This window comes from Drosophila rhopaloa, unplaced genomic scaffold (assembly GCF_018152115.1).
Source record: "Drosophila rhopaloa isolate 14029-0021.01 unplaced genomic scaffold, ASM1815211v1 contig_2, whole genome shotgun sequence".
In the NCBI taxonomy this organism is placed as follows: domain Eukaryota; kingdom Metazoa; phylum Arthropoda; class Insecta; order Diptera; family Drosophilidae; genus Drosophila; species Drosophila rhopaloa.
This window is the reverse complement of record NW_025335083.1, coordinates 16,576,716-16,590,237: the sequence shown is the minus strand read 5'-3', so window position 1 is coordinate 16,590,237 and position 13,522 is coordinate 16,576,716. Positions and strand designations below refer to the sequence as shown.

The 13,522-nt window shown below is 42.8% G+C and overlaps 3 protein-coding genes across 3 annotated transcripts; 2 read left to right on the top strand and 1 right to left on the bottom strand.

The window, feature by feature from the left end:
- The first annotated feature begins 1,316 nt into the window (after window positions 1–1,316).
- Window positions 1,317–13,254, top strand: LOC108054014. The gene is made up of 6 exons (XM_044460467.1): window positions 1,317–1,424; window positions 2,972–3,426; window positions 3,991–5,224; window positions 5,868–6,231; window positions 9,067–9,247; window positions 9,306–13,254. Exons 1-6 carry the CDS (start codon window positions 1,317–1,319, stop codon window positions 10,030–10,032), a joined length of 3,069 nt encoding a protein of 1,022 aa, XP_044316402.1. The 3' UTR covers window positions 10,033–13,254.
- On the bottom strand, window positions 6,747–7,847 carry LOC108054015. Its single transcript, XM_017136764.2, has one exon. It carries the CDS (start codon window positions 7,755–7,757, stop codon window positions 6,894–6,896), a length of 864 nt encoding a protein of 287 aa, XP_016992253.2. The 5' UTR covers window positions 7,758–7,847; the 3' UTR covers window positions 6,747–6,893.
- On the top strand, window positions 7,749–8,724 carry LOC108054016. Its single transcript, XM_017136765.2, has one exon. It carries the CDS (start codon window positions 7,849–7,851, stop codon window positions 8,602–8,604), a length of 756 nt encoding a protein of 251 aa, XP_016992254.1. The 5' UTR covers window positions 7,749–7,848; the 3' UTR covers window positions 8,605–8,724.
- Window positions 13,255–13,522: the final 268 nt, after the last annotated feature.

The following is a 13,522-nucleotide window of genomic DNA, read 5'->3' as shown; positions in this document are numbered from 1 at the left end:
ATTTTGAAGTGGAAGAAAATTATTTGGATCTTCTGGGGATTCCACTCAAATATTAGATGAATACTTTTCAAAGCATTTGGGATTTAATAAATGTTTTCGAGCATAGATTTAGCTAAGAATTAAACCAAATTGCAGTGGATATTAGGATAATAAATGCAGGTTAAGTCTTTTAAAACAATTTTCGATGGAATTTAATAGCTGAATTTTTGCGGATATGAAGGAACGTGACGGAAAAGCACACTCAGCCACGTTTTCGTAATTAAATTAGCATTAATGTACAGTGTCCTTCCTCCACGCGCACCATTCATTGACATCGCGCATACGACATGATGTCCGCAACGTGTGTGTGTTTATTTGACTGCTCCCCACTTGAGAGAATTTATGATGCAGGTTAAGCACACAACTCCTCGACTATTGAGCCATTCCCTCACTTCGTATGACTCCACGTTAAATGCTGCGCGATCTCCGCTCAAAGCCATTAAATTTAAATTTCCATTTCAATTGCAACTTTGTTGGGCAATTCATTCTCGGCTTTATGACCTGCAACGTGCTGCGTGCTCCTAATTGCCGCTGCAAAAAACTATTGTCAAATTTTTCATTTTTCTTCTCTGGCTGCCAAGTGGGCTATAAATAAACAGCCAGGGCTGAAACCCATCCAAACGACTTTAACTAAATGTTCAACAAAACTTTATTCCCTCTCTTTCGTTCTCTTATCATTCTTGGCCTTTTTTTTGTGTAGGCCATCACAATGAGGAGTCTTAAAGTGATGGAAGCAAAAAGTTTTCACACAAGTTTAACGAAGTTTTCACACACAATGCGGGGTTTTAAAATCTATGTAACAAAGGGCAAAAACATAAGTTGAGTCGGCACTTGCATTTTTTAGTTACCAAATCATGAATGCTCTGTACATTGACATAAAATGTAATTATTGTAGTAATAAAGTAGCCGGTGGCCGGTGTGATCGGAAGCAAGAAAGAATAAAAATTAAGACTAATATATTATTTCCGTTTTTATTAATATCTTGTATAATTTTTTTAAGAGATATTCAATATTATCGAATAGTAACCACCATAACAAATACAGTTTTATATCAATTGGAGGTTTTGGATGATGATTAATCATCATATTTCTACACAATTTACAATTTCAACGCTTTGAATGTTTATTTTTTTTTGTGGAATTTAAATGTGAGAAATTAAAAGACCTAATGTAATTACAAAAAAATCCAAAGTGTATTGGGGTTAAACTAAAATAAAAAATGTTGTATGTTTAAAGTGGACCCAACGAAACAAAGGGCATTTCTGGACTTGGTGGCAATGTCGGAAGTTCGGGTTAGGCCAAAAGCACAGACTTGTGGCCGGAAGTGTGCACGGTGGCATCTGTGTTGGTGTGTGCTGCACAGTTCGTACAAGGAGGATGATGGTGTAAGTGCTTTTCCAAGCAAATTGCCAATGTAAATGTTGCAGCAACCAGCGGCTGCGGTAGTGGCAACAACTAAATGCGGCCCCCATAGCAGCTGTGTAAACAAGGGCAACAAGAACAACAAAACCCAGTGCCAGGAGTAAAGTATTTGCTGATGACGTCAAAAGGCATGCACAAGCACACACACACACACACACACAGAAAACCCTTTCCCCGACACTTTCCCCACCCAGCAGACAACTCAACTAACTGCAACTCAATTCTGCAGCGGAAAAGCAACGCAACCAAAATGGCCACAACGGCGTTTCCTGGTCGCCGTTCTGCGTTTTGCTGAGGCACGCGCAATTTGATTTGATTTTATTTGCCCGCCGCCTACTCTTGCAAAGGACATTAATGCTGGTGGGCGAATGTCTGCAGCGCAAGGATAATGCTGTGGAAATAGTTTAACCCTGCGGCATTTGCCGAGAAATAGGAGATAATTGCTTGAAAGCTTCTTACACAGCACTACAAAAATTCACAAATATTATTGAATTACTTAAACTAAACAAAAGTCATTCAACTATTTGCATAATCTGTGGTTAAAAGAATTCAACAATTTTTAGTTATTATTTGTATTTCTTTTTCATTTAAACGCTAACAAAACAAGTTCAATAGAGTTCAAAACTCAAGTAAAAATCCTATATATTTGATAGTTAAAGATTTTATGCGAAGAGCAAGGAATTTTTAATGAACATCTTTGCATGGAAACTGCCTTCGGGGCTCACATTCTCCTTTTCCCATCTTTTCCTGCTTATTTTTTATTCCTCGAAAGTTGAGAACGTCTGTGCTAACGCTGCAGAAAATTAGTGTTTCAAAGAAACGCTTTCTGAGCGTTCAGTGGAGCGCACATTTCTGCCTTTATCTTTCAACATCTTGGCCAGGCCCGTAGCCATTTTTTAATTACAGGAGGGAAAAAACGTTTTTTGATGAACAAATTTTGAAATTAAGACTAGATGTTTCTGGTCCTTTTTAAGGAACCTAGGATTATTTGAAGATTATAATTAATAGATTCAAAAACTACTTTTTATATCCTTTTTTTCCAAAACAATTACATCAATTTTAAATCGTAATAACTATCAACAGGGGTAAAAAGTAGAAAATATAATTTAGGGATTATCTAGAGGTTTATTTGATGAGACTTAATCCTCGAAATTCATTTCTTAAAAATATTCTTATATTTAAAGATAAAGTTTACATTTTTGTGAATAAGAAGCTAATATTGCCACCACTCGGAGGTTGGGATTGAGCACCTCATCCCGAGCCACGGGGCGTATGCTTAACGCCCGCCTAATTAGTACATTATGCACTCGCATGTGAAAAGCAGTCGACTCAACTCAATGCCTCTATGCCTTGCTCCACTTACAGGCTCAGACGTCTTGCCACTTGCAACTGCAACAGGAGCAAAAGCCACAAAGGACACAAAGGACAAAAGCAACAGCAACAGCAACTGCAGGGAGTGACGCGAACAAAAGCCAAGCGTGAATGTGGTAGACGCGCGTCGGAGTTGTAGAGGAACGCCTTCACATTGGATTACGCGCAGTTTTACTTTAGAGCGGTGCCAATTAGTGGCCAACAGCAGCAACAACAGCAGCAGCAACAGCACCAGCAGCTCGTGCAGCAGCAATTGCTAGCCCAGCAGCAGCAGCAACTGCAGATCCAGCAGCTGCAGCAACAATTGCTGCTGCAGCGACTCGAGCGTGAGTTGCAGCAGAGTTACTCGTGCCTGCGGCAACGTTGGCTCACCGACTACGCAGCCCCCCACCAGCAGCAGCAGCATCTAGCCCAGCAGCAGCAGCTCTTCGCGGCGCAGCAGCTGCAACTGCAGCACCAGCAACTGCAACAGCAGCAGCAGCAGCAACAACAGCAGCAGCAGTATAGCTACTACTTCAGTCGCGGCAGCACCAACACCGATCTGGGTCTCGGACTGGGCCTGGGCTTCGGTCTGGGCAGCGGCAACCTAGCCAGGTAATACCACACAATCGGAATCAATACATTTTTTTTAAATGTTTATTATACTAATTTTAATTTTATAGCACCCTTTACTGCCGTGACTAAAACGGAAATTAAGTTTTGCAATATTTAAATATTTTTGGATATCACCTAGAATCATATCTATTATATTTTCTTTATAAATCTTAAAGTAATGTGGGTTTCTACTTAAATTCTTAAACACTAAAAATTGTAAATACGAATTCCTTGTTTTCCAAAAAAAACGGCTTTTGAACGAAAAACGTATTTTAAGATTCTTATCTATACCCGCTTAAGCAAAGCGCTTTTGTGCATTCAAGAGATATTAGAAATTATTTGTATAATAAATTGTGTTTAAGGGTCTGCTTATAATACTCATACGCACTGTTGACTTTGATGAACTAATTTATTTTTACGTATGAGTAATTTTAACGGACATTCACTTAAACTCATTGATGGATGCAAATTTACAAGACCATACAATTTAGTAAATACTGTGTAAATACCACAAAGTAGTCAGTAATAATAAGGGTTTCATTCGTTGACCTAATGTCTTTATAGCTGGTACCATCTGCCGTCCACCTCGGCGCACATCTATATAGGAACCACCAGCAGCGGTGCCGCGGGCAGCACCCCCTACCAATATCCGTACCGCAGTGTGGGCGGCTATTCCGGCGGCGGTTATCCGGCGGCGGCGCTTATCAACTTCGATGCCTCGCCCACGCCGCTGTTAGCCTCAGCGGGAAGTTCGCCCGGCTATTTGCCGCCGTTGGCCATTCCGGCAGCCTTACCGCCTCCACCGCCAGCGCCGAGTGTAGCCACCGACTACTACTTCAGCAGTCGCAGTACCCGGACCGTTCCACCGCCTGTACCGCCCACACCGGCGGCAGTTGCAGCAGCGGCATCGGTATCAGCAGCGGCAGCAGCAGCAGCAGCGGCATCGGCATCAGCGGTCTCCACCTCGCCGTTCCGGGAGTACGGGAGTGCGGCGGAGGAGCTGCAAGCTGGCTATCGCTACAAGGCCACGCCCCGCAGGCGGTACGACGCCTACGACAACTACGGCTATCTGCCGGGCTTCGCCAGCACCACTGAAGACGAGGAGGACCTGCTCGAGGAGTGTCTGCCGCAGGCCCTGCTCTCCACGGACTGCTCGAGTCTCGAGGAACTGCGCTTCTTCCATCTGCAGGAGGAGGAGGACGAGGACGAGGACGACGAGGAGGTGGCCACGCAGCTGGCGCACATCCTTGACCTGCCGGACTTTCTGCATCCCTACGGCAGCAGCGGCCGGGACAGCCTGCACAGCCACAAGACGCCGCCGCAACACGAGTACCAAACGGAGCACGGCTCAGCCGCAGCGGGAGGAGCAGGATCAGCAGGATCAGCCGGATCGACCGGCCGGGGTGGAGCCGAACTGGGTGGCGGCGGTCAGTCGCAGCGTGTCCCGGAGGAGCAGCGCTATCAGACCTATCAATACCAACAGCAGCATCAGCAGCAGCAGCAGCAGCAACAGCATCACCAGCAGCAGCATCACCAGCAACAGCGACAGCAGCAACATCAGTCGCACTACCCACAGCAGCACCAGCAATTCCAGCCGTCGCAGCAGCAACTGCAGCAGCAGTCCTACCACTCCTACCAATATCCTTCGCAGGACAGCTGCGAGGGCTTCAATCAGTTCGCCACCAACGCCGGCAGCTGCCTGGGCAATCAGAGAATGATGGTTAGCAAATTGTGGAACAGCTGCTTCCCGGAGTTCACCCCGGACCATGTGCATCGCCACAACTTTTACTTGTGCCAGGTGAGATACATTTGTATACAAATATATGAATAAATTGGTCGTTGCTTAATTTTATTTTATTACTAAAATTATTAGAGAGGCTTAAAAAAAGTCCAGAAAGAACAAGTGAAGCAGGCTTATTTCCAAAAATATTAAGACATCTTGATTTATTGCACAATCCCCTAAAACAGCCTTAAAGAAAGGTTTGTTATAAAAATTATTGAAAAATGGGTAATTTTTCCAGAACAACCTATTAAAATGTTAGGGAGTTTACATTCAATTGTTTTTTTTAAATGGGTGAACCACATTCTATACCGTCCTTATAACAGGTTTATTAAAGAAAGGTACACTTTTTCAGGAATATGTTTGATTAATTTAAGAAAATTGTAGGCAAGAAACTTTTCCATTTACAACAAGTATTTTAAATTTGATATATTTTTATTATTATTTTTCTTTTTTTTAAGTATTAGATAATGACATCGCTACTAAGTGGCAAAATATAGGCCTTTGTTAACGACTACAGAAAATGTCAGAGCTTTAAATATGAAGTGTTAAATATTCTCACACCAAATAAATTGGGAAATGATAGTTTAGAGAAGCAAGAATTTCAGAGATTGCTGAAGCTATTTTAAAAGGTTTTATTAAAATCCTCATCTCCCTTCAGTGGCAGCGCAACACGCAGGTGCGCATCGTGTACCTGTTCTACCGCTGGATAACGGCCATCACCTGCCTGGCGGCACTGGTCTGCTCCCTGCTGGACATCGGGCGCACGGACGAGCACTTCGAGCACCACTACGCCAAGTGGTGGATCTACCTGACCCACTGGGGCCTGCTCTTCTGCACGGTGCAGGCCTGGCTGGCCGCCTGGATAGTCACCCAGGGCATGATGGTGGAGCGCGAGGACTTCGAGATCGTGCGGCAGGCGAAGAAGAGCCGCCTGCACCACCTCTACTGGGTGCTCTACACCTGTGCCACTGTCTATGCGTTCATCGTCACCATGTGCTACTGGCTATTGGTCCACAATCCTGGTAAGTGAGCAATCCAAGGTGCAAGCCTGGAATGTCCGAGGAATCTTTTTTCATCCAGCTTAAGCCGAAAGTGAAATTTCGGAGCGCCAGAAACTTTTAACTTTAAATTAAGCCATCAACCATTTAAACCATCAATGTAATTTTTAGGAGAAAGAAATGAAAAACAATTTGGGGAATGAACAATGGATATTTTTTATATTTATTTAAAAGATATATTTTCATGATTTATTTGTTGAGATATCAGCAATGTTGGGCTGTTTATATATAAACACGTTGTAGTATACCATTTAAAGTAACTTAAACACGTAAATCTAAGGATCAGTCAATCTTCTGCGCTGCCTTTTAAAAAATTATTTAAGAAACGATGAAATTAGAAAATTTGAACAAAATCATCTTAAAAGATTATTTAAAGATGACGTTCGCGGCAAAGTCGAACTAAAACATTTATTCATGAAATTTTACAAAAGTTTAGCTATAAAACCATTTCTTAAATATATGTCAAGGAACTCATTAATCAATTGCTAAAAAATAAATACGTGACAATTTAATTAAATATGCAGAGCACATAGAAAGACTTACAAAAAACATGAAAACCAAAAGGATCAGCCCCAGAGTCCCTTATCCACTCAAATCTCAACCAGGAGACCACTTGCCAATCCCAGCTAGCCGTTGGCATCCAAAGTGTCGGCGGACCAGCGGTGGGCAAAGATAACGCCGCTCACGGTGAATGCGAAAGTGATGAACATCCTGGCCGCCGCCTCCAGGTATTGGTGGGGCAGGTAACCAGTTCGCTGGCGGGGCAGGAAGAGCTTCTGGGAGTTGTACATGGCCCAGGGTCCGAAGAAGACCAGGCAAAAGCTGGCCGGCACATAGTAGCGCATTTGCAGACGGTAGCCCAGGGCCAGGGACGAGACCACGAAGACCACAATGCTCGCCAGGATGAGGATCCAGAGGTTGGCGGTGAGGAAGCCCGGCACCCACAGCCCCAGCAGTGTGTAGATGACCAGCACTCCGATGCCAATCAGGACGAAGGGCATGGTTAAATCCTGTTCGAGGATGTGCAGGCACACCACCAGCAGCGTGAGGCTCTCGAAGATGCAGCCGAAGACGATCCAGTTCAGCGGGAAGGTGAACTGCAGCCGCCGGAAGCCGATGAAGGCCAGCGTCAGGTTGATCCACGAGAGCAGGAGCAGGAGGACGGACAGGCTGCGGTTGGCGGGATTCAGCTGCGGATGCCAGCGGTACGTGGAGCCGAGCCACTGCAGCGAGGCCAGGGTCACCTGGATGCCCAGCAGAAGGCAGACGTAGCTGCGGAACAGCCAGAGGGACTGCTCCCGCTTCGACCGGAACTGGTTGTAGGACGGGCCCTCCTCCACCGCCGAATCATCCCCGTCGTACAACTCCGGACGTTGCAGCTGACTCTCGGCAGTGCTGGACTGCGCCACGTATCGGCTGGTCGAGCAAGAGGATCCAGCGGATCGCACGCTCAAATTCGGGGCTGATACTGATCTGGTTACACCTAACATACTGGCTGTCAGGCCGAGCTCTCACCTTTGACACTTGACACTGGCCCCGGAAAGAGCCGGAAAAAAAGGGGAAAGGAACAGACCCACATCGATGAGTGATCAGCCAGCCGATGGCCTCGGGCGCCTCCGTCTCGCGGTTCGCCTGCGGATCTACGGCACCGCCCTGGTGTTCATTGTCCTGGCCATCGTGTTGCTCATCCTGCCGGATCTCTTCAGAGGACATCCGCTGGTGCCGGACAGCGTGGCCACCTATTGCTGCTTTGGCATCGGACTGACCGCCCTGTGTGTCTATGCATCAGTGACCTGGCTGCGCCGCAAGTTCCCCATCAATTGGATAGCCAGCTGCTCCATCGCCGCATGTCTGGCCCTGGGAACGGTCTTCGTCCTGCCGGAGCAGCCGGCTGGGCACGTGCTGCTCCTCAGCCTGGAGATCCTGATCATGATGGCCCTGCTGCTGCTGGTGGGGTCACTGCTGCTGCCCAACTGCCCTCCAGTGGCCTACCTGTTCCTCACCTGGTTCATATACGTCATGTTCTCCACTGTGCTAATGGTCGTGGTGGTTGTCCACTTGCAGGACCGACCTCTCATCTACGAAGTAGCCCTTCACTTTGTGGTCTGGCAAATCGGATTCCCGGTAATTGAGTTCCAGGCGCAGGTGATCTCCGGCTACTGGGATAACTTTCCGCCCCTCCTCGACATCCCTCTCTGCGCCACGATGCTGCTGCTCGACTTCCTCGCCTGCTACGCCATTCTGGACTCCGCCGATGACATTGGATTCGAGCTCTCCTACGTCAGTCGATCGTCGAATCAAAAGTTTTTAGCCAGAGTCATCAAGAGCCAAATGTGAGGAGGAATTAGGAGTTGGGACTTTCAAATTGGAGAGTTCTGCAACAGCCTGCCCAGAAGTGAACAATTTATTATATAGATACCGATACAGAATATTGTAGATAAAGATGTGTGAAACACACTTTTGTGCACTTTAATATTTTTTAAAAAAATTAACTACATATTCTTTAGGACGAGAAACAAAAGCAGAAGAAAAACTTTGTTATTCAGCTCTACACTCTTTGGTTTTCAGTTTAAATTGGGATGTCCTTTTTGAAAAAATTGTAAGCAAAATAAATAGCCGAGGTATTTCAAAGATTTACTTATATGTCTATCTAAAAAACATTTTGGAAAGATATATGGCATTTGTTAGTTATAATGGTAAATTGACAAAAGGCATTCCAAAACAAATTAAATCCTATAGTTAGACAAATTATAATATATAAATGATTTCCCAGTTCTAACAAGGCTTTCGTTCTTTCAGAAATACACAAGATCGATGCGCTGAACATAATGGTACATGTGCTCAACACGATTATAATGCTGATCGATTTGGCCATAGTGGGGCACCCGATAAAGATGAGCCACGCCTACTTCACCACCGGCATTGGCCTGGCCTATGCCATATTCACGGGCATCTATTTCTTGGCCGGCGGCACAGACAGGTGAGTTTCGGCCAGGGAATACTGAGTATAGCTTACAATCCTGAAATATTCGATGCAGGAAAAACCAAACTGCCATCTACCCGATGATGGACTGGACCAAGCCGGGTAAGGCGATCATTGTGACGGCCTGTGCGATCATCTTCACGTTTTTTGTGCACTTCTGCTGCTACCTCTTGTACCGCGGAAGGGTGTGGCTCTTCACCAAGTTGTGCATCCGCGGGCGCCACAATCGGGATGGCGAAATGGGTGAGGGCCTCAACGACGACTCCGGATCGCGGATGGGCGGCGGTGGAGCCGGAGGAGCAGGATCGGCCAGTGGCGGAGGAGGAGCAGCTGGTGGTCCGGTGGCTGCCGCTGGCGCTGTGGGCAGCAGCCAGGACTACGCCCACCAGCAGCAGTATCCCATTGCCCACACGGAGCAGCCGAGGGCGGGCAGCCACCAACAGCAGCAGCAGCAGCCGCCGGGCAATTACCAGCTGCCGCCGCAGTATTCCGGATATCTGCAGCAGCCAGTGGTCGCCGGAGTCAATGTGGGCGTGATCAGTGCCGAGGGCGTGTACCAGCCCATTGGCACGGACACAGGACGCACCAGCGGCGGAGGACAGGGAGGCGCTGATGGCAAGCACAAGTCGGCCTCAGGATCGGCAGCTGGATCGGGATCAGGAGCAGGGGCAGGATCTGGATCGGGCTCGGGCTCGGCCTTGACGCGCACCGTGTCCCACCTGGAGGCGTCGCAGCGGGAGCAGTTCCTCAACCCCAACAAGATCGTCGAGTACAAGATGTAAAGGCGTTGCACCCGGCACCGGTATACGTTCCACTTGTCCATGAAGTTTCTGGAGAAGCACTGTGCCCAGTGCGAGGCGACGCGCAGCGCCATCTGTGAGGAGCAGCGCCACCTGGCCTGAGCAGCGCCACCTAGCCTGAGCACAGTGGGTAGTTTTTAGAGTTGCTTTCGAGACGTCTAGTTTTCGAATACCTGCCAGGCCAAATCGATTGATGATGATCGGCTCAAATCAGTATTGCACTTGGTATTGTTATTTTTTGGCAAAGTAGTTTGTAACCGTAGTTTCGTAATTTTGTAAAAGCTTTGCCAATTTTTTAAGTGTGTAGACGCTTTTCAGTGTGTGCCGAACGGCATACATACATATATATAGCACCGCAAAGGTCTAGAATATTAGAGATGTTCCTTTAAGTGAAGGATTACCGTTGAGTGTATTCAGACTATTTTTGGTGGTAATCCTTTCGGCAAGTCGTTCCAACAGTTTAAAACATTTTAATGGACTAAGTTGAACATGATATTTGTATTTAACAACTCACAGTATTTTATTTGAAGCTCAGTTCTAATTATCGTCATAATAACGCAATTGTGTTCAGAAAAATTAACACACTATTCCACAGTTTCTTTCGACCCAAACTCAAAACGAACAACAGCTAGAGAAAAAAAAGCAAAATGACATACTGCCTACAATGATTTAAGTTAAGAACTTTTTTACATAGCTAATTTAACCATTTATCCATATAAATTTTATATATCGGTGCAGGTGTACAGCCACCTCATGCCTCAAAATCCGAGAGCAAGCGAAGATAAACGATTGATGATTGATTTAATTAAAATGGATTGCCTACCTTCGGGCCCTTGGATAATTGAGCATGGAGATGGCAAATAAAATTGGCAGTTTTTTAAAGGAGCTAAATGGCGCCGAAAAAGAAGTAGAGCAAACAACATTAATTTTAGGATATGCTTGGCATTGGTTTGCTTAGTAATTAGTGAATTGATAACATAAAATACGTTTATTTATATGAATATTTTCCCAGCTAGCTCAATCGCTGCTAGAACACTCTAATAAACATTATTCTACCAAGCACGACGTAAAATATTACGGATAACAATATCAGAAATAAATATTTTAGCATACGATGTTGAAAAGTATATTGCAAAAGGTTTTACTTTCGACTCAAAACCAAATAAAAACCGAAATCCTTGTACCCTACAAAAACTCAGATGTTTTGCTTTTGTAGGTTTCTGCGAGTATGTGACTTGGACAGCTAGCACATACTGAGATCAGTGATTAGAGATATAACCAAACGGAAACCTATATATGTATACGGGTTTATGTATTATTATGTGTATGTAAATAGTTCAATTCGTTTATGTTCATCGATTTCTATCTATATTCAAATGCAAAGGCAAAATTAAAGGAATCTGTTGCAGAAAATGTCAGATCACGTGAAATGGTATAGCCAACTTGAGTAAAAATTCAGAAACAGCAATGAAAGATACAACTAAAAATCAAATGCATTGAATAAAACTCGTCAAGAGGAATGTGTTAACAAGCAAAAGCAAAACAAAAACCAAATATAACAAAATATTTAACTAAATATACAGAAACAAATGCAAAGCAAATAGCATGCCCTAACTATACAAACATAATTGAATATATATGTAAAGCATAGCGAGGTAAAGTAAACAAACATTAATTTTTGATAGATTTACATAAATTAAACACTTTCTCCTATATAAAACAGCTCATCCACAGGTCTTCGGGTATTCTTATTTCCACATTATTTGAATCCGATTTCTTTTTAGAGAAATTTTACCAGTTTTGGTTGAGGAACTGAAAATGTGCATCAATTTTGTGTCAGTTTCGCACGTTTTTCCCGTTTTGTTTTCCAAAAATTTAGTATAAATGTATAAATGAATGTTTATATAGACTGAATATTATTAACACAAAGATAAAATCGAAAACAAAATAAAACCGAAATAACACATAAAAGAATGCGGTTAAAGTTAAACCTTTTCGAAATTGTAAAAATATAAACCAAAAAGCCAAAATTTCATATTAGCCACAACATAAAACAGTAAACACATATCAACATTTAGACAAGATCATTCTTAATATAAAAATATTCAAATAGATGAAAACCGAAAGTTTCAAATAAAGCAAATCAAAGTTGACCTCATCAAGAACCACATATAAAAACAAAGTATAAAATTAAAAATTGCATAAAAAGATATGTATAAATGTTAAACAATCATTATAAAGTACGTTTATGCAGAATATATTTAGCAGAGAAAAAATTAAAATATTATATTTTGTAGATTTTTAGTAAATTAGAAGTGAACGATTACGAAACACAATGTCAACATACACACACATATGTCTACAAAATATTTATCCCAAATATATACATCCCCCATACCCTTACAAATGTAGCTCAGCTCTCTGTACCCAAGTTGAGAATTAGAGTTGAAATTGTTGATTGAACAAATGAGGAAATGGAAAAGCTTTAAGAAACCCAAATGGATGAAACTTTTATACACCGACATAAAAGTTGAATTAAATTGCTCGAATGAGTTCTTAGCAAGGAGTTGGCTCAACAGAAAGAAAATAGAAGGCTCAACAGAATTCAGTATTAGCAAAAGGCAAATTGAAGCGAGTATACAATGGAAATCAAAATGTTATTAACAAAGCACACCAAAAATAAAACTTTAAAAAACTGCATGTGTTGATGAAGAAATAAAATTTCAATGTTGTGAAATTTAAACAAATAAAAAAAACAAGCAAATTGTTTACTTCAAAAGTATTTCTGCGCATTTAAGCAAATCGTAAAACAATGCTTCATCATTTCAACCTATAATGAGTCGAAGTTTTGCTAAGCAATTATAAACTGAGTAACGAAACCAGATTTCAATAAACGACAAACAAAACCAAGTAAGAAAAGAAAATACAAAATAATAAATTGTTAGAAAAACCATGAAAGTGTAAACGCTAATGGATGTCATGCATTTTAAAAGCATAGCAAAAGCTAAACTATTATATTACCAAGAAAAAGACAACACAAAATTCATTAACTTACGTACGTAAGTATGTTTGTATGTGCGTACATGCATAATATAATATATTATTAAAATTATTATGTATTTCAAGCAAAGAATTGTGAATTAGTAATAAACAGAAACAAAATGTCAAGCAAAATGGTAAATAAAAAATGTACAATACAAAAGATCTTGGTTTAGAGGCTTATATTATTATATTGACGTTTATATCTTATCGGATCTCGGAAACCAATTCCTTGTAAGTTGTTCCCATGTACGAACAATTTCCGAATTTTCGAATTGTTCGGATTTATGTTTTGGGGAAAAATGCACCAAAATTAAACTTTTTAGTTTTAAATGCCAATCGATTGCAGATTTTATAACGAATTCAACATTTGAGCATTATTTCCCATGGTTTTGGTCAAAAAACTGCAAAACAAGTCGATTTTTCCGGATCC

Bases quoted from the DNA above. Each gene is read 5' to 3' on its own strand.
- LOC108054014 (XM_044460467.1), top strand. From the start codon at position 1,317: ATGTCGGAAGTTCGGGTTAGGCCAAAAGCACAGACTTGTGGCCGGAAG. The intron at 1,425-2,971 runs GTAAGTGCTTTT...TCGGAGTTGTAG, and splicing joins CGTACAAGGAGGATGATGGT to AGGAACGCCTTCACATTGGA. The intron at 6,232-9,066 runs GTAAGTGAGCAA...TCGTTCTTTCAG, and splicing joins GCTATTGGTCCACAATCCTG to AAATACACAAGATCGATGCG.
- LOC108054016 (XM_017136765.2), top strand. From the start codon at position 7,849: ATGAGTGATCAGCCAGCCGATGGCCTCGGGCGCCTCCGTCTCGCGGTT.
- LOC108054015 (XM_017136764.2), bottom strand. From the start codon at position 7,757: ATGTTAGGTGTAACCAGATCAGTATCAGCCCCGAATTTGAGCGTGCGA.